The sequence below is a fragment of the Triticum aestivum genome, chromosome 3B (genome assembly GCF_018294505.1).
Source record: "Triticum aestivum cultivar Chinese Spring chromosome 3B, IWGSC CS RefSeq v2.1, whole genome shotgun sequence".
NCBI classification, from domain to species: domain Eukaryota; kingdom Viridiplantae; phylum Streptophyta; class Magnoliopsida; order Poales; family Poaceae; genus Triticum; species Triticum aestivum.
This window is the reverse complement of record NC_057801.1, coordinates 11062837-11089805: the sequence shown is the minus strand read 5'-3', so window position 1 is coordinate 11089805 and position 26969 is coordinate 11062837. Positions and strand designations below refer to the sequence as shown.

Here is a 26969-nt window from a genome sequence, read left to right as displayed (position 1 = left end):
AACCGCTGCAATTTTATGCATCACACGAATCAAATTCGATGATGCAACAGGAACTGTAAAATTGCTTGTCGATCACATGTAGCCGTACATCCACCCTTCCATGGGAAAAAAATCATACAACGGTACGTACGTGCGATCATGGCGGCCAGCTCTTGGCCCTGCACAAGGATGCCCGGCAATGCTACACGTACAAACGATTTATAGGCTTTTACAGGATGATTAACCTTGATTGGTTAATAAGTGAGCGAGGCGGTCCATCCCCTGAAAATCAGGAGGAGAGAGGTTTATGATTGGTTGTTAGATGGAAGGAGCGTGTAAAAGCGTGTAAGTCTTTGTATGTCTAGCATTTTTACAAGGATGCCCATCTCGCCCAACGCGCGCGCCAGCTCCGTGCGGTCCGCAATAACCTTCCCCGTGGACAAGTCTGGGACGATGGTGAAGGCGAGGAGGCCGCGTCGCAGCCATGGACCGGGAGGATGGAGGAGAGTGGCGCCGCCGTCACGCTGCCCGTCGACGCGGCGCTCGGCCATGGCGGATGGCTTCGGGTCCGCACGGATGGAGGACTCCATACGTACGGTCTTCATCACGTAATCCTTTTCGGCAGTTTCAAGTTTCCTGATTCCTGATCGGGTACTAGTTGGAGTCCGCATCCAACACGTACTACCAACGTGTCCTTCTCCCACCGAGCTCCCGTCCCGTACGCGCTCTATATGTGCCGCCGCCGCCGCAAGCCTTCCTCCGATCCACCGTTCGCTTCTCGCCATGTTGGACGGCGTCGTGCCTCGCAGGAGGAGGATGGACGGCGCCATGCCGCAGGAGGGCGCCGGTGGTGGATCGTCTTCCGGCTCGGTGCCGCCCGCGGGCCAGCGCGAGAACGAGGCGGTGCCGCGACCTGGATACGACGAGGAAGAACGGAAGCGCAAGGGGAAGATGCCGGCCGTGGACCAGAGCCTGCCGCCGCCGCCGCCGCCCGTCGAGAAGAAGCTCATGGGCGACGCCATCCGCGCCCACGCGAACGCGAGCACGTCGCCGCCGCTCCCGGCATGGAAGGACGCCCCGTTCGACTACGGCGCCGTGAGCCAAAGGCTCCGCGACGTGCTCGAAGGCCTCGGCGTCGTCGCTGGCGCCGGCCCCGTGTGCGTCTACGAGAAGGAGATGACCGTATCGGACAGGGGCAAGGACCAGAACCGGCTGCTGATATCGTGCAAGGACAACGGCGGCAGCAATGGAGGTGACGACAGGAGCAGCAAGAAGAGGAAGAACAAGGGCGGCGGTGGCGACGGTGACGAGCATCGCGCGGCGGCGAATTTCCGCAAGATTTTTACGGCCAAGGAGTTGCTCATCGTGCACCAGGAGGAACAGAAGCAGGAAGCGGAGGGGGTGATGATGAAGAAGAAGAAGACGACGACGACGGAGGGGGATATGGACAAGGAGAAGGAGAAGCCCGGTCTGGGCGTGCAGGCGTACGACCGCGACGGCGAGATGTACCAGCTCAAGTGCAGGCACCTCATGTGCAACAGCGCCTACCGGATCATCAAGGACTACGCGCGCTTCCTGGAGAACAACGGCCTTCTCGTCAGGAGGGACAAGCGGAAGCGGTCGCCGGAGGCAGCAGAAGGCAGCGACGGCGGACAGGGCGGCTCGCCGCTCGCCGTGGGGGAGGGCACGGAGGGCAAGAAGAAGAGGCGGAAGGGCAAGGCGCCGTCGCCGGAAGCGGCAGGCAGCGAGGGGCAGAGCAGCTCTCCGTCGCCCGAACCCGACGGCGGGGAGCACAAGGTGCGCCCTGCCCGCATCGAGCTGTGGGCGTTCCGGTCGCCCAAGCTGACGCAGGGGTGCACCGACCACGCGGACGGCAAGCTCGGGCTGGTCCTGCTGCACTACCTCGAGGCCGACGGCGCCGAGGCCGAGCTTGCCGCGGATGAGCCTGAGCCGCGTAGTTCTGAGGAGGAAGATGCCATGGAACCGGCGGCAATGCCCAACGTGGGTGAGGCTGCGGCTGCGCACCAGATGGCCGTGGATGTGCCGGACGTGGTCGTCGAGGACGGCGCGGGCGCGCATGAGGACGCCGCCGTTCATGCCCACGCGGACGCCGTGCCCGTCATAGAACCGGCGATGCCCGACGTGGGTGCGCACGAGATGGCCGTCCATGTGCCGGACGTGGTCGTCGAGGACGACGGCGCGGGCGCGCATGAGGACGCCGTTCATGTCCATGCGGACGCCGTGCCCGTCATGGAACCGGCGATGCCCAACGTGGGCGCGCACGCGATGGCCGTCCATGTGCCGGCCGTGGTGCTGCCTGTCCTCGCCGTCGCCGGTGCACACGAGGAGGACGCCGTCCATGCCCCCAACGAGGACGCCGTGCCGGTCATGGACGCGGACGAGAGGACGCGACTACTAGAGGCTGCAGAGGGGTTGCTACTGTTAAGTAAGGCACCAGTAGTTTTCTAATTTAGCTCTACGTATAAGTTGCCTGGAAATTCAGTTTGATTCAGTCGGTTTTTTAAGCTGTTGATTTCTGCTTCAAGATTCGTGCTCTTTCTTTTTTCTGCTTTTCTTTTTGACTCATGTTTTGGGCCTAGATTTTCAACCCGCCACTGTTTTGAGTAAGTCGATTTCATATTGGGCTGAAACCCATTTCGTGTTGCCTGTTTATAGGCCTGCATTTTTTGCTTTTCTTTTCTAGTCATTTTTATTAATGTGTATTTGTGGATGTTGGGTGAGTGCAAAATGTGCACATGTAAGTAATTTATATATTTGAACTCCCGGCGCAAAAACCTTTAGAACTAGACCGATCCTGGATACATTTCAAACACGCTTAAATTTTTAAAGAAATAATAACTTGTGAAACTGCTTATTTGGAAATGTGTAACATTTTATTCCAAAATTGTGAAGTATGTCATTTCACAAATGTGTAGTTGAAATTGATGTGATTTTTGTGAAACAATCCAGTAACATATTTTAGAATTGTGAAAATAACTATATAGAGTGAATTTGTAATGTATGATTTTGAAACTATTTTTTTTGGAAATGTGAAATAGTCTATTTCAAAAGTGTGAGATATGCCAGTTTAACGTGCTATTGAAATGGACGTGATATTTGTGAAACAAGCAAGCAACATATTTTAGAATTGTGAAGTAACAACTACACAAAGTGAAATTTCAATGTACGATTGTGAATCTGATTATTTGAAAATCAGAAATAGTGTTTCAATAGTGTGAAATTGTAATATACGATTGTGAGGCCGACTATTTGAAAATATAACATATTTCACTCTTTTGAAATAAACTATTACAGATTTCCAAATAATCAATTTCATAAGTATACATTACAATTTCATTTTCTGTGGTTACTATTCACAATTAAAAACACGAGTTACTATTTCACAATTAAAAACACTTTCACTTTTCAATGCCTTGTTTCACAAAAAAACATCTATTTCACTTGAACATTTGTCAATGTGTAGGAAGAAATGCGTTTTAACGCATCGATCCAATGGTGCATTCTCATTTATCTTCTTTATGTGTTTTGGGACCATTCTATACAAGGGTCGAATTTGGGATACGAGCAGACATTTGGTTAAGCGTTTTTGGAATGCAATTTCCATATGTTGGTATATTACTCTTGCTGTTTTAAAAAAAACATGGTGATTCATCTATGGACATGCCGCCCTCAAAATAATCCGGTGGGGCATGTCGATGGCACGCACGAGGTCCGAAGGTTGCCGTTAGTCATTTGGGGTATGTCCGGTAAACCTAAGATTGGCACGAACATAATGTTAGTGGGGAAGGAGGCACTCATACTAGGGAATTGGTCGGTGCCACCAAAAATTTCATGGTGGAGCCTCTGATTGGAGTCAAAGAATAAGGGATTATAGGGGGGGGGGGAGGGGGCCGGCGTCGTTGATTATGAGGTAGAGGGGATGAGTAGCGAGGTTTCAAGGGCATGTATCGTACATGCATGAAAGTTTTGTCATAAATTTTCGGACAACTGTGGATCAAAATATGAGTGCAATGTTTGTGTTCTGAAATTGATTTTATTTTCCATTAATTTTGAAACTGAGTTCTGAATATAATTTTTGTTGTAAAATATTCATGTGAGATTAATCACATTTTTTTTGGATTGTTGTGTTGCATTATAATTTCTAAAGTATGAGTAATTTTTAAGATTTGTGAAATCAATTTGAGGAATATATATACGAGATATAAGTATTCGGAATATGAGTAATTGTTTTGCAAAATAGTCCAAAAAAAAGGAATATGAAGCCAAGTGAAGCTTATCTATTCTGAAATATTTTGTTGAAACTGAAATATATGTGTGAAATTGGTGACCTTTTGACATGTGTTGTTGATTTTTTTTATATATGAACAATAATGCGTGAAAGCAAATGTTATTAACATTGAGATGAACTCATTTTTAAGTAGTGGAATCACTTACTTAAACAAATGAAATATATCAACTAATTGAAATAGTGATGTTGTGTAAATGAATTGGATAGTTAAATGTTGTTTCAAAAATTGAAATCACTGCTTTTTTAAATAGTAAAATGTTTTCTATTTTTTTATATCACTAATTTAGAATACTTGTAATATGTGATATACAAAATGTTCAAATAGGTCAAATTTAAATGCGTACTTAAATTCAAATTATTGAATTTGTTACTGAAATTGAAAATCGAACATATTGAAGTTGCTACTGAAATTGAAAACTGGAATTACTGAAATTTTAATACCATTGCAATAACTAAAATGTGCAATCTTTGTAATACTTTAAATAAGTGAAATTTAAATGTGTATTATAAATCATAATATTGAGAGATTACAATAATATAAATAGGTTGTGAATTTGAACTATTTTGAATAAGACTTGAAAAATTTGCTGAAATTTGAAATATGAAATTATTCAAATAGGTTGTGAATTTGAAATTGTTTCAGAATATATTTTATTATAAGTTTATGTTTGTGAATTTTAAAATTCATTCAAATTTTGGGTGCGAGATGATATTTCTAGCGGGAGGCGAAACTTTGGGCGGGAAACGAAATTTTGAGAGAGGGAGAGAGAGAGGAGGGTGTTTGCGACTTGGCTTGAGGGGACGCGTAGTTGAATGTGAAAGATGGATTGAGTCATGATGTCATCAAACCATTTGTTTCGAAGCATCTGAATCCTCTGTCGGAGACGACATGTATGGTCGTCCTCATGATCATGTGGCGGGCGTGGTACATCCGCAATGAAATTACCCACGACAAGGCTCCTCCGTCGTAGAAGCATCCGGGCGTTTTCTTCAAAGGTACATCACCTCTTTGTTGTGCATCCACCAATTCGCACATGCAGACTTGGTGAAAGGTAAAATGATTGTGCATGAAGTTGGTCGGCCTATACATGCAAGTGGTGAGAAGGAGCCAACGCTTCGGTGGGTACCCCCTCCACCCGGCTGGACAAATTAAGCTCAACACCTACGAAAGTTTTGTCCAGGCCACATGCGCAGCAGGTGGTGGTATGGTCCTGAGAAATGAAAAAGGTGAGCTCATCTTCACAGCATGCAGGCAGTTGTTTACATGTGATAATAGCCTCCAAGCGGAGTTGGAAGCATGCAGGGAGGAACTGCAGCTGGCCTTGCACCATACAAACATGCCCATCTTGGTGGAGTTGGATAGTATTGAAGCGGTCTCGATGCTGTCAGCACAGTCGGCGAATCACTCACAAGTCCGAGCGCTAGTCGAGGAGATACGTGGAATAGTAGCTGTTGAATCAAGGGATATTTCCTTTTCATATTAGTAGATCACAAAATAATGTCAGTCACGCGCTCGCCATGTATGGATGTAGTACCCCGCGCACAGCAGTTTGGTTGCGATCGGGATTAGACTGCATTTTAAATCTTTCAGAGGCCGAGAAGCCTCATTGAGTTAATTAATTCTTCCTTTATCCCGCAAAAGAAGAAGAAGAATATGATGAATTATGTATAGACACATTCGACACCCGAAACAAAAGGTTGTATGGTGTGCCATTGGCATCAGGCCAAATTGCAACGACATCAAGCACATATGGAAGATCAATGTACCACCATAGCTCCCAACATTGCTGCAACCATTCGTGACCTTGTCTGGAAGATTTGTTATATCAGGAATGCTCTGGTTCTTAGGAAATGCCTCTTAAGGGCATTTCTAACCGATCCCCAATAAATAGTGGAGGATCCGGCCGAGTAAACCTTTAGTGGAGTATATTTATTCCACTAAGTTTTGGCCGGACCTAGCCGATCTGCTATTTTAATAGAGTAATTTTTTTCTAAACTTTGCAATTCTAGTATAAATTGCAGCCACATATTAGCACATATATAGAAACTGAACATAAATTTGAATGTTCAAGCAAATCACGAATATAATTTTTTGCCGGCGTGCATGAGGACGCCATTCATGCCCATGCGGATGTCGTGCCCGTCATGGAACCGGCGATGCCCAACGTGGTGCTGCCCGTCCTCGCTGGTGCACACGAGGAGGACGCCGTCCATGCTCCCAACGAGGACGCCGTATCGGTCATGGAGGCCGACGAGAGGACGCGAGAGCTAGAGGTTGCACAGGGGTTGCTACTGTTAAGTGAGGCACCAGTAGTTTTCTAATTTAGCTGCACTTAAGTTGCCTGAAAATTCAACTTGAGTCAGTCGGTTTTTTGGCATGTTGATTTCTGCTTCAAGATTCGTGCTCCTTATTTTTATTTTCTGCTATGTCATGTTTTGGGCCTAGATTTTGGACCGACCACTGTTTTGAGTCAGACGATTTCTTATTGGGCTGAAGCCCATTTCGTGTTGCGTGTTTATAGGCATACTAGAGTGCTTCCTCACTTCCTGTTTGTCTGCATTTTTTGCTTTTCTTTGTTAGTCGTTTTTATTTATGTGTATTTGTGGATGTTGGGTGAGTGCAAAATGTATACATGTAAGTAATTTATATATTTGAATTCCGGACGCAAAAACCTTTAGAACTAGACCGGTATTGAATACATTTTAAACACACTTAAATTTTAATGTTTCACATTTCATATGTGAAGCAAACAAATTTCACTTGAAAAATGTGAAATAAACCTTTTTCAATGGAAATACGTGGAACCAAAGCTATTTCACTAGAACCATATTCCAAGCCAAATATGAAACAAAAATGATAACTTGTGAAATTGATTATTTGGAAATGTGTAACATGTTATTCCAAAATTGTGAATATTTCATTTCACAAATGTGTAGTTGAAATTGATGTGGTTTTTGTGAAACAAGCTAGTAACATATTTCATAATTGTGAAAAATAACTAGAGAGAGTGAATTTGTAATGTATTATTTGAAACTGATTTTTTGGAAATGTGAAGTCTATTTCAAAAGTGTGAGATATGTCATTTTACAAAAGTGCAATTGAAATAGATGTGATATTTGTGAAACAAGCCAGTAACATATTATAGAATTGTGAAGTAATAACTACAGAAAGACAAATTTTAATGTACGATTGTGAAACTGGTTATTTGAAAATGAGAAATAGTGTTTCAAAAGTGTGAAATTGTAATGTACGATTGTGAGACTGGCAATTTGAAAATATAACATATTTCACTCTTTTGAAATAAACTGTTAGACATTTCCAAATAATCAATTTCATAAGACACATTAAAATTTCATTTTCTGTGGTTACTATTCACAGTTAAAAACACGCGTTTCACTTTTCAGTGACTTGTTTCACAAAATAACATCTATTTCAATTGCACATTTCTCAAATAACCAGTTTCACTCTTTTGAAATAAAGTGTTTCACATTTTCAAATAATCAGTTTTCACAGGTTGACATCCCGTATCATATATTTTTTCCTTATCATAAAATATATTTCACTTTCCACTATCTTGTTTCACAAAAAGTACATTTTTCATGTGAAATAGGTTTGATCCATATAGGAAATGTGAAACATTAAATTTTAAACGTGTTTAAAATGTATCCAATATTGGTTTAGCTCTAAAAGTCTTGGCGTCAGGAGTTCAAATATATAAATTATTTCAAAAACGAGTTTATGCTCTAAAAGATATAAATGTTTTTAATTAGCTAAGATGAAATAAAGTCCATGGATTTGTTTGCACAGGAGAGAGAAGAGTAGACCCATGCACGTGTGATAGAGGGGAGAGAGAGAGGGTTGTCACATCCATGTAAGAACAATGATGGGGCCCATAGTTGTATTAGACATGGTATTCATTTTGTATAGGCCAAAAGGAGAAATAATAGTTGTCTATCAACCGGATCTTAAAGCAACATATGAATGGTTGGATCGTTATCAGTAGCTACCGTAACTGCACAAAAAAGACTTTGCGGTACTAGAGGCTCAGTTAGCGCAGGAAGAAATGTGTTTTAACGCATCGATCCATGTGCATTCCCATTTATCTTCTTTGTGTGTTTTGGGACCGTTCTATGTAATGGTCCAATTTGGGATACGAGCAGATGTTTGGTTAGGCATTTTAGTAATGCAATTTCCCTATGTTGGTATATTACTCTCGTTGTTTAAAAAAACATGTTGATTCATGGATGAACATGCTGCCCTCAAAATAATCCGATGGGGCTTGTTGATGGCACGCACAAGGTCAGAAGGTTGCCGTCAGTCTTTGGGGTACGTCTGGTAAACCTAAGATTGGCACGAACATAATATTAGTGGGAAGGAGGCAATCGTGGTAGGGAATTGGTTGGTGGCACCAAAACTGTCATGGTGGAGCCTTTGATTGGAGACGAAGAATAAAAATTATAGGGGAGGGGGAGGGGGGTCGGCGTCGTTTATTAGGAGGTAGAGGGGATGAGTAGCGAGGTTTGGAGGGCATGTGTTGTACATGCATGAAAGTTTTGTCATAAATTTTCGGACAACTGTGGTTCAAAATATGAGTGCAATATTTGCGTTCTAAAATTGATTTTGTCTTCCATTATTTTTGAAACTGAGTCTGAATATGATTTTGTATTCTAAAATATTCATGTGAGATTAATCACAATTATTTTGGATTGTTGTGTTGCATTATAGTTTCTAAAGTATGAGTAAATTTTAAGATTTGTGAAATCAATTTGAGGAATATATCTAACAGATATGAGTATTTGGAATATGAGCAATTGTTTGCAAAATAGTTCAAACAGAAAATGGAATATGAAGCCAAGTGAACCTTATGTATTCTGAAATATTTTGTTGAAACTGAAATATATGTGCGAAAAATGGTGAGCTTTTGACATATATTATTGAATTTTATTTTATTTTATTATATATGAGCTATAATGTGTGAAAGCAAATGTTATTAATGTTGAGATGAACTCATTTTTTAAGTAGTGGAATCTCTTAAAACTAATGAAATATATCAAGTAATTGAAACAGTGAAATGTCGTGTAAATGAACTGGATAGTTAAATGTTTTCATTCAAAAATTGAATCACTGATTGTTTAAATAGTAAAATATTTTCTAATTTTTTATATCCCTAATTTGGAATACTTGAAATATGTGATATGCAAAATGTTCAAATATGTCAAATTTAAATCCGTACTTAAATTTAAATTATTGAAGTTGTTACTAAAATTGAAAATCGAACATATTGAAATTGTTGCTAAAATTGGAAATTGGAATCACTGAAATTTGAATACCATTGCGATAACTAAAATATGCGATCTCTGTAATACTTTAAATAAGTGAAATTTAAATGTGTATTGAAAATCATAATTATAGAGAGATTACAATAATTTAAATAGGTTGCGAATTTGGAGTATTATGAATAAGAATTTAAAAACTTTGCTGGGATTGGAAATATGAAATTATTCAAATAGGTTGTGAATTTAAATTTGTTTCAGAATATATTTTTACTAAAGTTCATGTTTGTGAATTTTAAATTTCATTCTTATTATTGAAGATCCTATAATTTTTATTTATTGAAATGTATATACTAGTTAAAAATATTTTAGTGAAATCACTATTTGGGAAAATTGTATTGGTGTATTCAAATAATTAAAATTAGTATTCTTGAATTTTTGAAATCATTAGTTTGAAATGAATGAAATTCCTAGTTTGAAATTATTAAACTATTGTTTTGTATTTTCAATTTCTTGGTATGCATTACAGAAATGAAAGAAAGAGAAAAGGTTCGTTACAAGTGTGGTGGACCTCGAATTAGAATGTGGTGGGGGCGTGGTCAGAACGTGGCAGGCCAAGTGAGATAAATACCAAAGATTCTAGAAACAAGATACCAAACTAATACGTTGGGATATGAGATTAATTGGCCACACATAATTGGCTGGCATGGTCCAACGAAAAGAACGAAATATGTTACAGATGCACCGATCTAATGGTGCATTTCTTTTATCTTTGTTTTTATCATGACTACATATGTGCTTATATTACTCATGTTAGTTTCAACAAAAAATGTGATGGTCCAGACAGCCCTTCCCGCGAAATACTTTGGTGGGGCTTGGCGATGACACATCTGAGAGTGGTGCGGTGATGAGGTTCAGAGGCGATCAACGGCAGCGTGAGCGGTGCTTGCCATCGACCACAGTAACTTTAAAATTGGTGCATACATAATTTTTGAGAGGGTGGGGGGAGGCAATCAAGAAGCAGAGAATTGGTTAGAGAGCTCTCTCACACCAGAATTACCAGAGATGTCCTGATGAAGCCTTTTTACCAAATATGCAGAAGAAGACAAGAGGGAAAGCAATTGGCTTCATAGACTAGGGGGTAGAGGGGATGGATGATGAAGTTTGGAGGGGTTCTGATGCCCTTTTTATAGGGGTGCCACATTATATCGTGGATGCAGTCTAGGAAGGAGCTCAAAGAACACAACGATGGATCTGGCGACATGCTGCAGATACACTCATAGGGTCAAATAGATGGCATGGAACCAATGACCAATAAAATCTATTAATTGACCAATTTTTGATTAATTTCTAGTCCCTAGCTGACCAGATACTAACGATAAGCGATATCCTCAACATTGGATATCACCAACATTGTGTATCCATTTAAATTATATATGTTTTCAAAAAGTATTATTTTTTAGACATGTGTTGCACGTGCAAGCTTACTAGTATACCCAAGACTTTAAACAATCATAGAACTTTGAACATATCCCATATGTTTTTAGGCATTGTAAGTCGGATTTCACATTCATGTACTCTTAAGTTTTTTCTCAAATATTTCTATCATAATTTCGACAAGATAGACGGGCGCAGGAACACCTGCCTTTATGTTCTAGTCCAACCCATAAGACTCACCCTTGCTACAACAACACTAGATGCAGGTACCGATGAGGCATTTTTAGTGGCGTACTTTGTTATAAATCCCACTACAATGCAGAGTGCAACCGGTACTACATGACTCTCGGTTATGACCATGACGATCATTAGACATGGGATCCCGGTTGGTAGCCTGGGATAGCAGGGTGGACTTGCTTATTTATCTCGTATCTTAGACATATTTGCTTCTTGTCCGTATTCGGACCCGTGTTTTCTTCCGCTACATGAATGATGTAATGTTGGGTCGTGCCGACCTCTGGATGGTGATAAATTATGTTATTTGCGTATGTTTGCCATATTGGTCACTCGTATGTAACCCCTTTTATTCATGTTTAGTTGTATTTGTTGTGATGTTCATCTTGTTCACCGACATATGTTTGTGTGTGTATGTTATGAAGTCATATGCTCTTGGGCGTTACATGTTCTTGATGCACCATGGTTGTGTAGGTGTTTTCATCTTTCTTGAAAGCATTTGGCCTTTATATGAGTTATCTTTTGGACTACACTTGAGTTACCTCATTGTGTTCTATGGATTTGTTGGGATAAAGTACTTTGTAAATATTTTTGTAACTCTTTGTCGTTATGTCAGGACCTGTCCTCACTATTGTGAACTATTTACAACGGAGATGTTGATTTCATAATTATTATACTTCATTCCTACTTTTTGTTCCAGATATTGTAACGTATCAATATTTGCATACTCATATTATTCTTTCCTCTGTTAGTAAACTGTAATTACATCTTACATTCATTTGAATCTACTAGTACCAACAATGGTAGTAACTGTGAACGTTCTTTAATACAATTTTCAAACAAAACTTCTGAACAAACAAATGTCAATCTCATTCTTTATGTGTAATTATATATCAAAGATTAAAACATGCTTGCTTTAAATTTGAACAGTTCGCCGAAGTAAGAAAGTAATATATGAAACTATGTTTCAACAATGGATATCACTACAAATTCTTTGATTTAGAATCACACACTCGCGGGACATGCTCATTTTTAGTTCGGTTAGGGTTTGTGTCCTACTCTGGGAGGCAATGTCGTGACTCCTTGATGATGGAATTAGGTCCTTCCCGCCCAACCCCTATCTCGGTGGTGCATCGAGCGTCGTTGGAGGGCGGCTGGAGGTGTGACTTCGACAGATATCCTGGCATTCGGTCGGTGTTCGTCTTCGATGGATCTGTTTGGATATAGTCTTCGTTCATGTCGTGTCAGATTGGTCCCTTTCGACCTAAGTTTCTCTTTTTCGGCGATGGTCGCTATTCTGCTGCTTGTTCTTTGGAGCCTTAACCCAACGGCTTCTGGTCTGTCTATTACAACAAGGTTTCCCCAGCTCCGATGGGGAGGGGTGATGACGGCGACACACCTTTGGCTTACTCCAGTTCTTATAGTCGTTGCTAGGTGGTCTCCATGACTTCTGATTTTTTATTATACCGCCATGACAGATGATGAATAGGTCGAATGTTTTTTTCCAAAAAATATTATATGCAGTTTTCCCGAGTTATCTCTTGCTACCCTCAAGACGGTTTGTTCCAGTCTTTATGATTGGCTACTCCATTGATAACCTTTTTTATTACCATTTGATTTACCATAATTAGTGTTGATACATTTATCATATATTTTTTGGTTGTACATTAATTACTGGATTTGGTACATCTTTGTATCAAGGTGTACATTTTCTCTTCTCATAAAGAAAATATATTAATTTTCCAATCCTAAACTCATCAAAAGCAATGATTACATCCATTTATTAATTTTATATATTGTATACATTTAATAACTAAAACTATTTGATTTGCTGGTACTACTCATAAAGAAAATATTATACATTTAATATACTTTACTAATTTTATATATTGTACATTTAATAACCAAATCTATCTCCGCCTTAACTCACTAAGTATTGTTTATTTGATTTGCTATTCATTTCATGTTGCAAAAATAATAAATACGCCATCATTAAGGCCGAAAATATCATAAGGATTTTCTCATGCGCGACGTCCTATATATATATATATATATATATATATATATATATATAGAGAGAGAGAGAGAGAGAGAGAGAGAGAGAGAGAGAGAGAGAGAGAGAGAAGAAAGAGTAGCCTTGTACGCACCAACACAACACCACCACTAGGTGCAAAGCGCAAACTGCAATGGCGGGCACTGCCACAACATCCACAGCCACGGTTTTCGTCATGCTTGTCATCCTGTCATGTGGCCTCCCCGCAGCCCACGCTAACGCGGTCTTCATCTCCCGCACATGCAAGAAGACCAAGAACGCCGCATTGTGTAAGCGCGTGCTAAGACTCGACCAAGATAGCGTCAAGGCCTCCACCGTGCATGACCTCGCCAGCATCGCACTGGGGATAGCCACCGCTTTCGCTAACTTTCAAGCCGGTAACATCAGAGTCGGGGCCAGATTCAACCAGGGTACACCCGTGGGAGACGCGCTATCCGTCTGCCTCCGGGCCTATTTAGAATTTTAGATGCGGTAGATGACCTCAAGCACAGTGCGAAACAAAGCTTCGATGGCGGGGACTATGCCGGCGCGTCAAAGATCGTGATGCGTGCTAAGGGTGCCGGTTATGTGTGCGATAACGCGTTGAAGCGGATCAAAATGGATTTCCACGCCGAAGTAGATTGCGATATGAAGGAGCGATGTGGTGTCGCTGGTGAACTCATCGGCCTCCTTGTCCACAAGTGATGGGTTATAAACCAGTTTGGGCTCATCTGTGTATCTTTCTATCAATAAATGGGTAGTCCGCCGTCTATCAACATTGTTTTGGTCATTGATGCAATTATGAATTACTCTATTTTGGAGCCATTACAAACGTGAATCCTAGAAGCCCCTCTCAGGTGGCATCCACACTTCTGAGCGGTCCAATCTCGGACTCTAAACATTCATGGGAGCCAGATGGATTTCTAACCCCGCATGGGCAAGCGAATTAGATTAGTGTTTTAGGGGTAAAGGGCTGTCTTTATTCATTAATATATTATTTTTTGGATAAAAGGCGTATTCATTAATACTCGCTCCGTCCCATGATATAAGAATTAGTGTCGGTACCCATAGATGATGCTGCCTTAGCTAGAATATGAGCTTCTGAATTGAAACTACGGTGCTTAACTTGCCGGAACGATGACAATATCTTTCGCTGGCGGCCAATGTGCGTGTAGAGCCGGCTCTATGTTTTTCGGAGGACCCCTGGGCAAACTCGATGACATGGGCCTCTAATACTATATGTATATATTTGTGGAAACTATTGTGGAAAACACCCGTACCAGGTAAAATATGTATGTTTCTATGGAGACTAGCAAGGCACTCTTTGCCAACCGAGGATGTACGGGCTCATAGGAAAATGTCCAGCACTAGTACTTGTGCTCTTTGTGGCGCGGTTGACTCCTGGAGACACTCGTTGCTCGAGTGCAACACGGCGAGGTGCGCATGGGCACTTGTTGATGGGGAGTTGGCGGAGCATGTATGTGAGACAACCGAACCAAGTGCCAAGCAATGGCTGTTCGCGATGATTGATTCGTTATCACATGAGGCATTTGTTAAGTTGTCTGCCACCTTATGGGCCATATAGTGGCCGTGGAGGAATGTGATACACGAAGAGGTTTTTCAAAGTCCTTTGACTACTCACGATTTCATTAAAAGGTTCATATCAGAACTGGAGATAACAACAGAGAAGGAGACAAGGGCACCGGCTGAGATCAGAAGAACAGCGGCGAGGCCTAGGGTGCCACCCTGGGGTTACTGTCGGTGTCAAAACCGGCGGATCTCGGGTAGGGGGTCCCAAGCAGTACGTCTTAGGATCAATGGTAACAGGAGGCAAGGGACACGATGTTTTAACCAGGTTCGGGCCCTCTCGATGGAGGTAAAACCCTACGTCCTGCTTGATTAATATTGATGATATGGGTAGTACAAGAGTAGATCTACCACGAGATCGTAGAGGCTAAACCCTAAAAGCTAGCCTATGGTATGATTGTTGTTGTATCTATATCTATCGACTAGCCTGGTCCCGGTTTATATAATGCACCAGAGGCCTAGGATAACAAGAGTCCTAGCCGAATACGCCGGTGGGGGAGGAGTCCTTGTCTTGATCGCCAAGTCTTGTTGATTCTTCCTTGTATGCGGTAGCTGTCCAGACTGGCCCATGAGTATACGGCCATGGGGGTCCTCGGCCCAATCCAACTGATCGGGAGACGACGCGTTGAGTACCCCCTAGTCCAGGACACCGTCAGTAGCCCCCTGAACCGGTCTTCAAGTTAGGGACGCTCCTCGATTCTTCTGAACTGTTCTTCATCTTCGGTTGCCGGTCTTGAAAACTGGTTCAATAAATCTTCTCATCTTCTATCTTGAGGATCGCCGAAATGCATTCGACGAGTTTACGTGTTGGGTATCCGAGGAGCCCCTTTAAGTTTACGGCCTTTATCAATGCCTTGTTATTTTTATGCCATGCCTCGGGTTTGAAGTTGTTCCCGGGTGGCAACGTCCTCTTGCGTCTGAGCTCCAAAGCCGGACTGCATTCGAGGTATCTTTTGCAGCCGAGCACCAATGCTGGACTGCTTCCCAGCTCTAACGCCGGACTATGTATCCGAGCTCCAACGCCGGACTGTATCCGAGCTCCAACGCCGGACTATGTATCCGAACTCCAACGCCGGACTTTATCCGAGGTGTCATAAATCACCTTGGTTCAAAGAAGTTTGAAGGAGTTTAATCGAGCTTAATGCCGGAAATGCCCTCTAAGGAGCCAGCCACTTGCATCCGAGCTATATGTCGAACTGCTTCCGAGGTGGTTAAGCACCTCGGTCATGGGCTGATTTTTGGTCAATGTTTTTTATTGATGTAATTTATTCTCTGACGAGATATATAGCCAGTAGCCCTCAAGGTATGTATCGGTCTAAAACCCGAGATGCACCTGAAGGATGACATAAGACCGCTGATCCCCGTAGCCGCTGAGACTCAGGTTGATTTGCAAAATCGGTCTGAGGATCAAGTCCTAGCTCGGCAGAATACTTCGGGACACAAAAAGCGGTGTGCTCAGTCCTCGAGACTCAGGTTGGGTGCGGCCGACCAACCTGAGGATCAAAATCTCCTCGGAAACTGTATTGCACTTAATATTTTCTGCATAGAACAAGCAATGCAGTAGCCCCCGAGACACTGGTCGGGTGGCAACACCAGATCAGGGGATCAATGTGCCCCTTTAATATTTGTAAATAATAAGCCCGAAGCCCAGTAGCCCCCGAGCCTTAATGCGGGCACGGGTGGCCGAATTAAGGATCAATATCCATAATAAAATCACAAATTATGTGTAATGACTCAATGTATCCAAGTACTTTATGTCATTAATGCTCGGATCCGCATTGTACAAAACTTTGTTGACCGACAATGGGCTTCAACCTCCTCGGCCGGTAGCCGAGGAGTGTTTGTCCTACTTTATAAAGCCTTTATGAGGGCAAAGATTTACGACAAACAAGGCAATCTGGTCATACGGCTTTCTAAACAAAGGTACGCAGAGAGATATGTTATATTGTTGTTTAACAGAAGAAATGTCTTCCAAAGAAAATAGTCCCGCTATCGGTTCCTTTCTTTGGGTTGTCATGCTAAGCATGATCATGAAACCTCAGCTCCAATGTAAGAGCAAAAGATCGAGGATTTAGTTTGGGAGGCCAGTTAATAGCCCCCGGTAGTGTTCGACGACAGTCGAGGTCAAGCCGGAAACACTTCGGCCAATGTTATGAATGGCCCGTCATTTAATATAGTCATCGGATCGCTGACCCGTTTACACCTATTGTGACAGTCAGTTTTCGGCTTTCTCCACTGAGGTGCTTGACCATGCGAGCTGGAAGCACAATCGCAGTGGTTCTCCCTTTGCACACCTAGCTGAACAAAGCGGAATGTAGGAGGCAAGCGCGGGAGCCAGGCAACCCAACTATTGACCGAAGACACAATTCGAAGCTGATGCATATATAGCAACATCCGAGAATGTTTTTGCCGAATCTCTAAAGGTGTCCGGCGTTGCACTGCGAGACTTGTGCTGAAAACACACAAATAGTTAAAAGTGCCAAAAGCTTGGAAAACCAAAAAACGTCAGTAAAAACATGACGTCCGAACAAGATCAAGTGTTCGGTGCCAATCCGAAAATTGGACTTTAGAAAAAAAAGTGCTTCTGCCGTGCTTTAACTTTGCAACGACTAAGAAGAAAAACACTTAGTATGAAATGGCTCAAATAAACATAAGAGCCCCCAAGCGACTTGGGTAAAAGTTGACTATAAAATGTAAGGTGACATGTAGAATGCCTTCTAGCAGGATTGTAGATCGTTTGTCGTAGCAGACCTTTTCGCTTCAACCTCTGGACCCAATAGTCCGGAGTGTGTCCGAATACCCTCGCGGTTATAAAAACCGGGGCATGCGTGGAGACCAGGCGTAGGGGTCATTAGTGCTTTATCAGACAAGTGCCCAACTAGTTATGTTATATTACATGGTTAGTAAGAAACATCTTCCAGGGAGAATAGTTCCGTTAGGGGTTCCTTTCCCTGGGAGGCATGCCCTAAAGTGCATGTCCGGACTGCGAAAAGAGCAGAAAAACATCTGGGGGCAGGTAAATAAATAGGTAAGAAATCATCTTTTAGTTCACCGACGGAGTATTTCCTTAAGAACGCTAGCTTTCGGCTTCACCCAGTCTGAGGTACATATCCGGCTGACCCGGCAGTAACAATCGCAGATGTGCTCCCTTTACCACCTAGCCGAACAATCGGGAACGTAGGGGTAAGCACAGGAGCCAGGCAACCCAGCTTGGCCAAAACTTAAGTCATATCGATGCATATAATGGTGAATAAAAGGTACATGCGGAAGTATGACACATGTGTTGGGCATAAAACCCGTATTAATAAGCTTCTGTTAAAGAAGCCCCCAGGTATAATGAGCGCGGGTAGCGCGTCAAGTGTGTGCGAACAAAGTTTCGACAAGGAAAAATTTTACAAGCAACTTTTTTACAAAAAAGTATAATTCTTGGTCGAACCGAACACAAGTTAGAAATTTAAAACTTTGAGCATGAAGGCAACTTAGCTGGTTAATGTGTTCGGTATTGACGACGCGGTCCGAGCTTGATGCGGGACAAGGTTCCATCCCCTAAGCCGGTCCCGAGGTGGCGGAGCAAGGAGCTCGGCACTCTGAAGTGGTGACATAGCACGGTCAATGCAGGACGGCAGAGTGATGCCGAAGTCCCTGGCATGGGGTAATGAAGTGTTGACGAAGCCCCCCGTCCAGCCGAGGTGACGTCAAAGGATATAGTCCGGCTGGATCATTTTCCTGTGCACAAAAAATAGTGCAGACCGGGGATAATAGTAATAATAGGAACTAAAAAAAATGTTGCATAATAAATAATTTATGCAAAGTGAGTAGTAAAAGAAATATGGCCTGGCGCCGAAGTTGATGTCGATGCAGGTCGTCGGCGTAATGCAATAAAGGCGTGGTAAAGCCTGGATTCACAGGTCGGTCCGAGTTCCGGATGCGGCGTTCGCCGAACTGTGTACGGAAACTGACCGAACCATCATGCGACCGTCGATAATGCGGCCACCATTTGATAGACCTATGTACATATGCTGGACTAACCAGAGTAATAATTCCTTCGGAAAAATTTAACCCAAACAAGCAAAAAGAAATACTAGGATTAATAGCACCTGGTTTATTTGTTGTAGCAATCCGAAGGAAGGTGATTCCCAAAATTGGGACTCGATCCGCGCGCCCATGCCTGGTCGGCTAGTGACGCCGAAGTGTCCGGAGTAGGTTGATGAAGAGATGGCGAAGCCCCCAGTCCAGCCGAGATGTCGAAGTAGGTCGGCGTGATGGACACCAGCTTGAAGAAACAATAGTGCGGCCCTGCCGACGCAGGTCGTGACGTGGTCGATGCCGGCTTGATGAAGCGACCGTGTGGCGATGCCGGTATGCCCGCTCCATGTAATCCGTGGGGCGGCGATGTTGGTGATGATTTATCCTTCGCGATGCCGGACTCTTGTTCAGCTTGCCAAGATGATGATCCGAAGAAGTTGAGCTTGGCTCAACAAAGTGACGACGTGTCTAGCGCAGGTCGGCAACCGTGAAGCAATATTGCCGGACTGGTTTGACACCAGCATGATATTGAAGATCATGTTCAAAAGATCTTAAAGTTAGTGGGATGTGTTCAGGAACAAAACACAATACCCCACACAAAACTTCCTTCAAAAAGGATGTCCGAAATCCCGTTCATAAAAAAGACGAACTCGGGTCGGATTCATTTTCGCCCAGAAAACAGATTCAAAAAGTGATGCACTAATCGGAAGTTTCCCGGAGTTTGGACGGTCGGATCGAGCTGAATTTTTGGCAGGTGGTAGATAAGGGAATTCCGCAGAAAATCAACGGTTGGATCCTCCAAAGGACATCCGAGTTAGATGCTGGATACCACGCCCTAAACTCGTCCGGATTCTCGTCCAGATTCAACAGGGCTCCGGTATATCGGAGATTGCCGGAGATTCCTCCATCGGAACTCGACGAAATTTTTGCAGGGTTGTTGTAGACTTAATTCCGCATAATTCCACCGAAGTAATCGTTTAGGCGACACTCGAGGAGGCGGTGGCGGCGGATACAAGTTTGTTATCCAGAAAAACAGCACGGTCGCCTGAGGGCAATGTTGACGTTGAGCCCCCGAGCTCCATGGATGACTCCTCCATGATCTTGATAGAGATCGGAGTTGGTGTTGATGAAGGCCTTCATCCGAACATGATGATCGTCAAAACCGGCGGATCTCGGGTAGGGGTCCCAAGCAGTGCGTCTTAGGATCAATGGTAACAGGAGGCAAGGGACACGATGTTTTACCCAGGTTCGGGCCCTCTCGATGGAGGTAAAACCCTACGTCCTGCTTGATTAATATTGATGATATGGGTAGTACAAGAATAGATCTACCACAAGATCGTAGAGGCTAAACCCTAAAAGCTAGCCTATGGTATGATTGTTGTTGTATCTATATCTATCAACTAGCCCGGCCCCGGTTTATATAATGCACCAGAAGCCTAGGATAACAAGAGTCCTAGCCGAATACGCCGGTGGGGGAGGAGTCCTTGTCTTGATCGCCAAGTCTTGTTGATTCTTCCTTGTATGCGGCAGCTGTCCGGACTGACCCATGAGTATACGGCCATGGGGGTCCTCGGTCCAATCCAACTGATCGGGAGACGACGCGTTGAGTACCCCCTAGTCCAGGACACCGCCAGTTACACAAAAATCCAAGTCGATGGAAGCGTGGAAAAGTCCAAGTTGAGAGGAGCGGCATCCGCAGTGTGCCGAGATGATGATGGACGATATTTGGGGAGCTCCTCTCTGGTTGTTCGAGGAATCATCGACGTAGCCACAGTCGAGGTGATTCCAAGCAGCTTTGGCTCTGAAAGAAGACTTGATGATTCAAAATGTTATAAGTGCCTCTGATTCAAAGCAGGTGGTGAACGACATTGAAAGAGGGACTAGTAGCACTTATGGTTGTATCATTAGCGAGATTAAGCAGCGAGTTAGTTTAATTAATTGTAAATTTACTTTTGAAGGTCAGGCATCAAACACTGATGTAGATAGGTTAGCTAAGTTTTCAAACACTCTTGATCTGGGGTGACATCTATGGTTCATCCATCCCTATGATCCTTTTTTATACCACTTCATGTGGACTATGATAAATAAAGCTTAGCTATACCGCTTAAAAAATATGTATACATTTGTGTTTGAACACTACATAAACATGTATTTGTCTAACTTCATTTACAAAATATTAAAAGTAAACTTTTAGTCATACATTCTCAGTTTTAGATGTCTAATAATAATTGTTGGGAATTGTCATATTAGGATAGTAAGACTAAAAAGATAGCAAAATGAAAGTGACATAATTACCTCAAATAAGGACCAAATTATAGTAACTCCTGCTTGGGATTAGTTTCTTGGCCTTCTTCTTCATTGACATCAACATTGCTTGAAGATGAAAAAAACTTTTTTTAAAGAACTCTTCTGTCTTTCAGCCGAGAGATTGCTGAGAAATTACCTTTTTAAATAATTGTTGTTTATTTATGAATGGATCCAATAAACAATGTTAGAGATTTAGTATGATTATTCAACCATTAGAGCAAGGAAAACGTTTGAAAACGGCGTGCCGGCCGAAGCTTCGGCTGGTCGGAAGGACGTGCTCCGATCCAGTGATGTGTTGCCATTAGATCCCACGCTATCCCTCTTCCCCTCATCCTTTTTTGAGAAAAGCATCGAATCCCCATTCATGGCGTCCGAGGCCTTCGACCACCACCTCACCAAGCACCTCCGGCTGGATCCACACAGTTCCTAGAATCCTACGGGCCACCCTGCCAGATCCCATCCGCCGGCCGTCCTGGAGTCGTCGGCCGATCGAGATCACCTTCCTGTCAGCACGGGGGGAGATCGCCTTTCCCGCCCATTTTCTCCTTCGGTGAGCTGGCCGTCATCTCCCACGCACCCCCTCGACAAGCTGTCCACCCATGGTGATGCAGCAGTCGGCATGGATGTGCCAACATCACCTTCAACCCCTCCCCCCCTCGCGAGAGATGCTACAGTCAGTTGACGAGGATGCTATGACCGGTTTTTTTGCTTCAACCGACTACTACTGGAGTTTGGTTGTTGAGTTTTTTTGCTGCAACCGTGTTGGCCTTTTGCTACTACGGCGGCGGCAATTTGCTACATCCATCCACAGCGAGTCAAGCGATGTGGCGGCGACGACTTTATTGCTGCAACCGTGTCGGATTGGTGCTATGCCTGGTGACGGTAATTGCTACATCAATCTCCGACGATGTCACAATCGAACATGACGGTAATTGCTACATCCATCACCGATGACGTTTTTTTGCTAGAAGCAGCCCTAAATTTTGCTAGAACCAGCTAGATCGTTTTGCTATATTGAAACTATTTTGGAGATTGTTGTTGTGTTTTTTTTGCCAGGACCAGTATTTTTTTGGTTGGGACTGGCTATTCTTTTTGCTTCAACTGGCCACCGGAGTTGTTTTTGCTTCGGTCGTTTTTTCATCGGAACACAAAAGTGCTAGTCGACCATGGTGGCGACTATGAGACAACGACACGAGAGATGTTGCAACCATGGTGACCGCGCGCTGGAGCCAACAGGCGTCAGAGATGCATCCATGGTGACCGCAGTATGGGATTCATTGGCAACCATGCTGCAGCCTGGTGGCGGGGGCGGGGACTTCGCCGGTGCTCGTCGGGCCCGTCTACAAACAGCGGGGCAAACGCCACCTCTTGAGGGTTGGAAGCGGCGAGCCGTGAGACGGCGCCATGCGCGTGGTGGGCGTGTGGGTCTTTCCTTTTTTTTCTACGAGCAAAGTAAGGAAGAAGACGACATGGGGAGAGAGATGATCAGATCTAATAGCCGCCACATGGCTAAATCGGACGACTGGAGGCCGACCAGCTGAAATTTGGGCTGGCGGGCCGGCGCCTAACACTACCCCTTAGAAAAATACTATTGCATGGCTAAGAGCATCTCCAACAGGCGTGGAACCGCGCCTGCGCGGTAAAGTTTAGTTTTAGCGCGCGCCAGCTGGTTCTGCGCGCTCCAGCGGTGGCGGGAACTTACCGCGAGCGGGAAGTGTTTGCGCGCGCGAGGGAGAAAGCAGCATGCGGCGCGGTAGATTTGGCGTGCCGCTTCGCGGGCGCCTATAAAATCGCGCGCTCGCCACGCGCACAGAACACAGCCACGCGCCCTCCCCTCGCCACCTCGCCGCTTTGCCGCTTTCCACGCCACCACCACGCCACCATGCCGTCGCGCCGCCGGGGTTCGTCGGGCTACCGCCGCGTCCGCGAGCGCCCCAATGGCTGGTACTCCGCCGAGATCAGGGCCGGCGACGTCCGGCTCGACCTCGGGTCGTTCCGGAGTGCGTACGACGCGGCGGCGTGGCGCTTGGAGAGTTCCCGGTCGCAGATGAACTTCCCGGACGTCTTCACGCGCGAGCAGGCGCAGTGCGTCGCCCCTCCGCCGCGTCTCATCACCGACATGGACCGTGCCGACCACGCTCGGCGGCAGCGCCGCCTCCTCATCGCCGAGGAGGATGAGCGAGCCATGGCGGAATGGCGCAGTCGCCACCCGGAGGATGTCACCGACGAGCGTGCCTACTGGGTGGAGAGGACGGCAAGGCGCCGCGCGGAGCGGGCTGACCGGCGTCAGCGAAAGGCATTGGCAAATGAGCAGTGCGATATTGTTCAAGCAGGTGGGAGGCCGTTCTTCACGGCCAACGATGAATGTTGGACGACATATGGCTCTCAACCTCGGACGACATCGACGATGTTGATGATGGTAGCAACTTGGAGTAGTTTCTATCTATGCTTTCGAACTATCTATCTAGTTGCATCGATGTAAAATACCTTTGTATCGTTTTTTTATCTATGCAATATAATTTAAAAAATATTGTAGAATGAGCGCGCGTGCCGCATTTTTACTGCGCCTGTTGGAGCTGCGCGCACGCTGCTTTTTACCGCGGCTGCTGGAGCCAGCGCTGCGCGCCGCGCCAAAGCAGTTTTTAGCGCGCGGCGCGTTCGGCGCCTGTTGGAGATGCTATAAGATAATGTTAAGTTCCCTTTTTCTATACATACACTAGTGGAGTATCCATATGCCTGGTTTATTCAGCCTATGCAAATGCAGACCATACAATTGTGATAGGAAATGGATTTGGGTCCTCATCCAGACGCGGCAAGGGCGTCCACACCATCCCGCAGCAGCAGCAGCAATGTCGCATCGGATCCTCAACACCTCCAAGCCCACGCTGCCGCCGGCGCCGCAGCCTCAGCTCCACCATCCTCCCCCGCCACCGCCCACGAAGCTCGGCCGCCGTGCCGCCGCGGTCGCGGTCGCCATCGCGGCCTCGCCGGCACTCCTCGGCGCCGTCTCCCCGTCCGCCCGGGCGCAGGAAGCGGCAGCAGCAGCGTCGGCCTGCATCGACGAACTGCCGATCACGGCCAAGGCGTTCCTGGACGTGTCCATCGGCGGCGAGCCGGCCGGCCGCATCACGGTGGGCCTGTTCGGCGACGCGGCGCCGGCCGGCGCGGCCCGGTTCCTGTCGCTCGCCACGGGCGTCGGGTACCGGCGCAAGGAGTTCGTGAAGGTGGTGCCCGGGTACGTGCAGCACGCCGGCGTGGTCTCGTACCCGGTCATCCCGGCGGTGACCGACCGGCTGGCCGCCGAGATGGAGGCCGCGCGCGCGCGGTGCGGCGGCGGCGCGATGAACGCGGCGGGGGCGGTGTCGATCGTGGTGCGGGACCCGAGCCTGCCGCCGCCGAAGCCGAAGCTGGTGGCGCGGGGCGGGCGGCTGAAGATCGAGGAGGAGCAGGTGGGCGTGGTGCCCAACGGCACCGAGTTCGTGATCGCCACCAGGGACTCCCCCGAGCTGGACGCGTCGGCGCTGGTGGTGGGCCGCGTCGTCGCCGGCATGGACGTCGTCGGCAGGATCGCCGCCGTGGCCACCGTCAAGGAGAACACCGGGTCGGCCTACTTCAAGTAAGTGCTAGGCTAGAGCTCTCGCTCTTTCTTGCCGCAAGAAAATTCACCGACCTTCTTCTGTCCAAGAAGAAGACCGCATCTTTTTTACGATCCGATCGAGAATGAATGTGATTTTGCAGGGTGGCGAAGCTGATCGGGGACAAGAGAGCGGTGGTCGCAGAGCGAGGGTTCAACCGCCCCTACACCAAGATCCTAGTCACCAACTGTGGAGTCCTTGAGCAGCAGTAGTAGTAGTGGAATAAGCAAGATATATATACTTGAGGTTCATGCATGGCCTCCTTTCTCTTTTCATTCTTTCCTGTCGTCCACATTGCAACCAGTCTTAGATCATGCAAAGGCGTCCAAGGACAGTGGATTTGTTGTTTTGTTGTTTGAAAAGGCAGGTTACTCCATGGTTTTCTTCTTTGTTTCTTTCAAAAAGGAGGTTAACGCCCCCCCCCCCCCCCCCTACCTTTGTATCATCCTGATGCACGCAACCATTCTTATTAATAGTTAAGCCAAGTACAAAGAAACACAACCACAACTGAGCCATTGTAAAATATGAATAAACACCTACCACTAAGTGAACCTTTTCCACAACAATGTCTTCAAGAAGGAATAAGCCCCCCCCCCCCCCCCCCCCCCCCCACCCCGTCGTCGGCACGTATGGCAGAAGACGGCCAAGACAAGGGTTTTTATCCTGGTTGCCAAAACTAAGGCCAACACAATGGCAAGGAGACAAACCTTCAAGTTCGTCACTACTGAGACCAACATAGAAAGGCCAGACAAGGGTTTTCATCTTGGGCATGAAGTTGTTTTTTTAATCATCATTTTAAAGACGGACCTTCCAATAGTCATGCAAGCCCATACTCCACGCTAGGCAGGAATGATGCTACACCTGCGGCACACCTGCACGATGAAGATCATTGTGTTGACCTCCGCCGCCATAGAACACTGCTGTCGCCAATGAATGTCGCCGTCCCACCGCCCGTTCACCGCGGTCCGCTGTCCGTCGTCGCGCCACCGCCAAATTCCAATTTAGGGGAATTTTTTTAGGGAACTGTAAAAGCACCTTCCATTTCAACCTCCCCTAGATTATATGTACACCCCGTAAAACTATATTTCAGAGGAGTTTTTTAGGGGGACCGTTGGTCATGCTCTAAGGCCATGTATTAAGCACACATATTCTTACAAATACAGCCATATGGGGAAAGCATTCAAATCTTTGTGGTGTTGTCTTCTTCCTTTTGCATCCACCGGCGATGTGCCGTGAGAATAACTCGATGCTGCCTCCGAGTCTCAACCTTGGCGGCGCAAACCTTTTTAAACCCAATAGATTATGGAAGCATCGCCAGGAAGTCGTCGTTGTAGACCAGTAGACGCCAATAATCGTGATCTGCAATGTAAATTGCCACTTGGCAGAAGAAAACGTCGATAAGGGCATGTAGAAAGTCCAAAGACAATGAAAGCCGGTTGAATACAAAATCCACCGTAGACCTAAACCGACCAGATCCTAGAAGACCCACGGGAGGCATTGCTCCATAGTCCACACACCCCTTGCCGGTGATAAGCACACAGACGGAGAGGGGAAAGAGCGGGGTGAACATTATTCTTACACTGGTACAATACCAATGCCTTGTCATCCCAGAACAAACTCGAAGAATCCCTAAAGAAAACGTGAAAAAAGTTTCACACCGATCATGCACCACCTCCCTCTTCTCCGGTGACCTAGACAGGTTGGGCCATCATTGAATACCATTACACTGGACCACCAACGCCGTGTCCAGCACCGCCTGGAGAAGACTGCCACTCGAGCACACGTCTCATTAGACGTCCCGCAGCAGCCCTCCAACTCATCCACAAACAAGTGCCCCCGATCAGGATCTCCCTGTCATCGCCGGCGCGGCACGGGCTTTGCCTGGCGACAGCGACGAGGGAAGTAGATGAGACAACGGCTAGTGTTTTGGTCGTCCGCCCGCTCTCCAAGAATAAAGGTACATCTCGGGGTAGGAAAGCTGATAAGAGAAAAGCACTCTCTGCGTTTATTTTTTATATAAGATGTCATTTTTCAATCAAATGTATATAAACGCGTTTTAGTGTATCTGTTCGTTCATCTCAGCCCGTATGTACAACCACTGTTTCTAAATAGACGATTTGACCAAAACATGTTACATAAGTGAATAGAG

General features: G+C 45.5%; 1 protein-coding gene across 1 annotated transcript; it reads left to right on the top strand.

Annotated features, from left to right (window-relative positions):
* Positions 1-6445: 6445 nt before the first annotated feature.
* Positions 6446-25196, top strand: LOC123067132 (peptidyl-prolyl cis-trans isomerase CYP26-2, chloroplastic). Its single transcript, XM_044490059.1, has 4 exons — positions 6446-6562; positions 22804-23265; positions 23906-24801; positions 24924-25196. Exons 1-4 carry the CDS (start codon positions 6446-6448, stop codon positions 25030-25032), a joined length of 1584 nt encoding a protein of 527 aa, XP_044345994.1. The 3' UTR covers positions 25033-25196.
* Positions 25197-26969: the final 1773 nt, after the last annotated feature.

Bases quoted from the DNA above. Each gene is read 5' to 3' on its own strand.
- LOC123067132 (XM_044490059.1), top strand. From the start codon at position 6,446: ATGCCCAACGTGGTGCTGCCCGTCCTCGCTGGTGCACACGAGGAGGAC. The intron at 6,563-22,803 runs GTTGCACAGGGG...CATCTCCAACAG, and splicing joins AGAGGACGCGAGAGCTAGAG to GCGTGGAACCGCGCCTGCGC. The intron at 24,802-24,923 runs GTAAGTGCTAGG...GTGATTTTGCAG, and splicing joins ACCGGGTCGGCCTACTTCAA to GGTGGCGAAGCTGATCGGGG.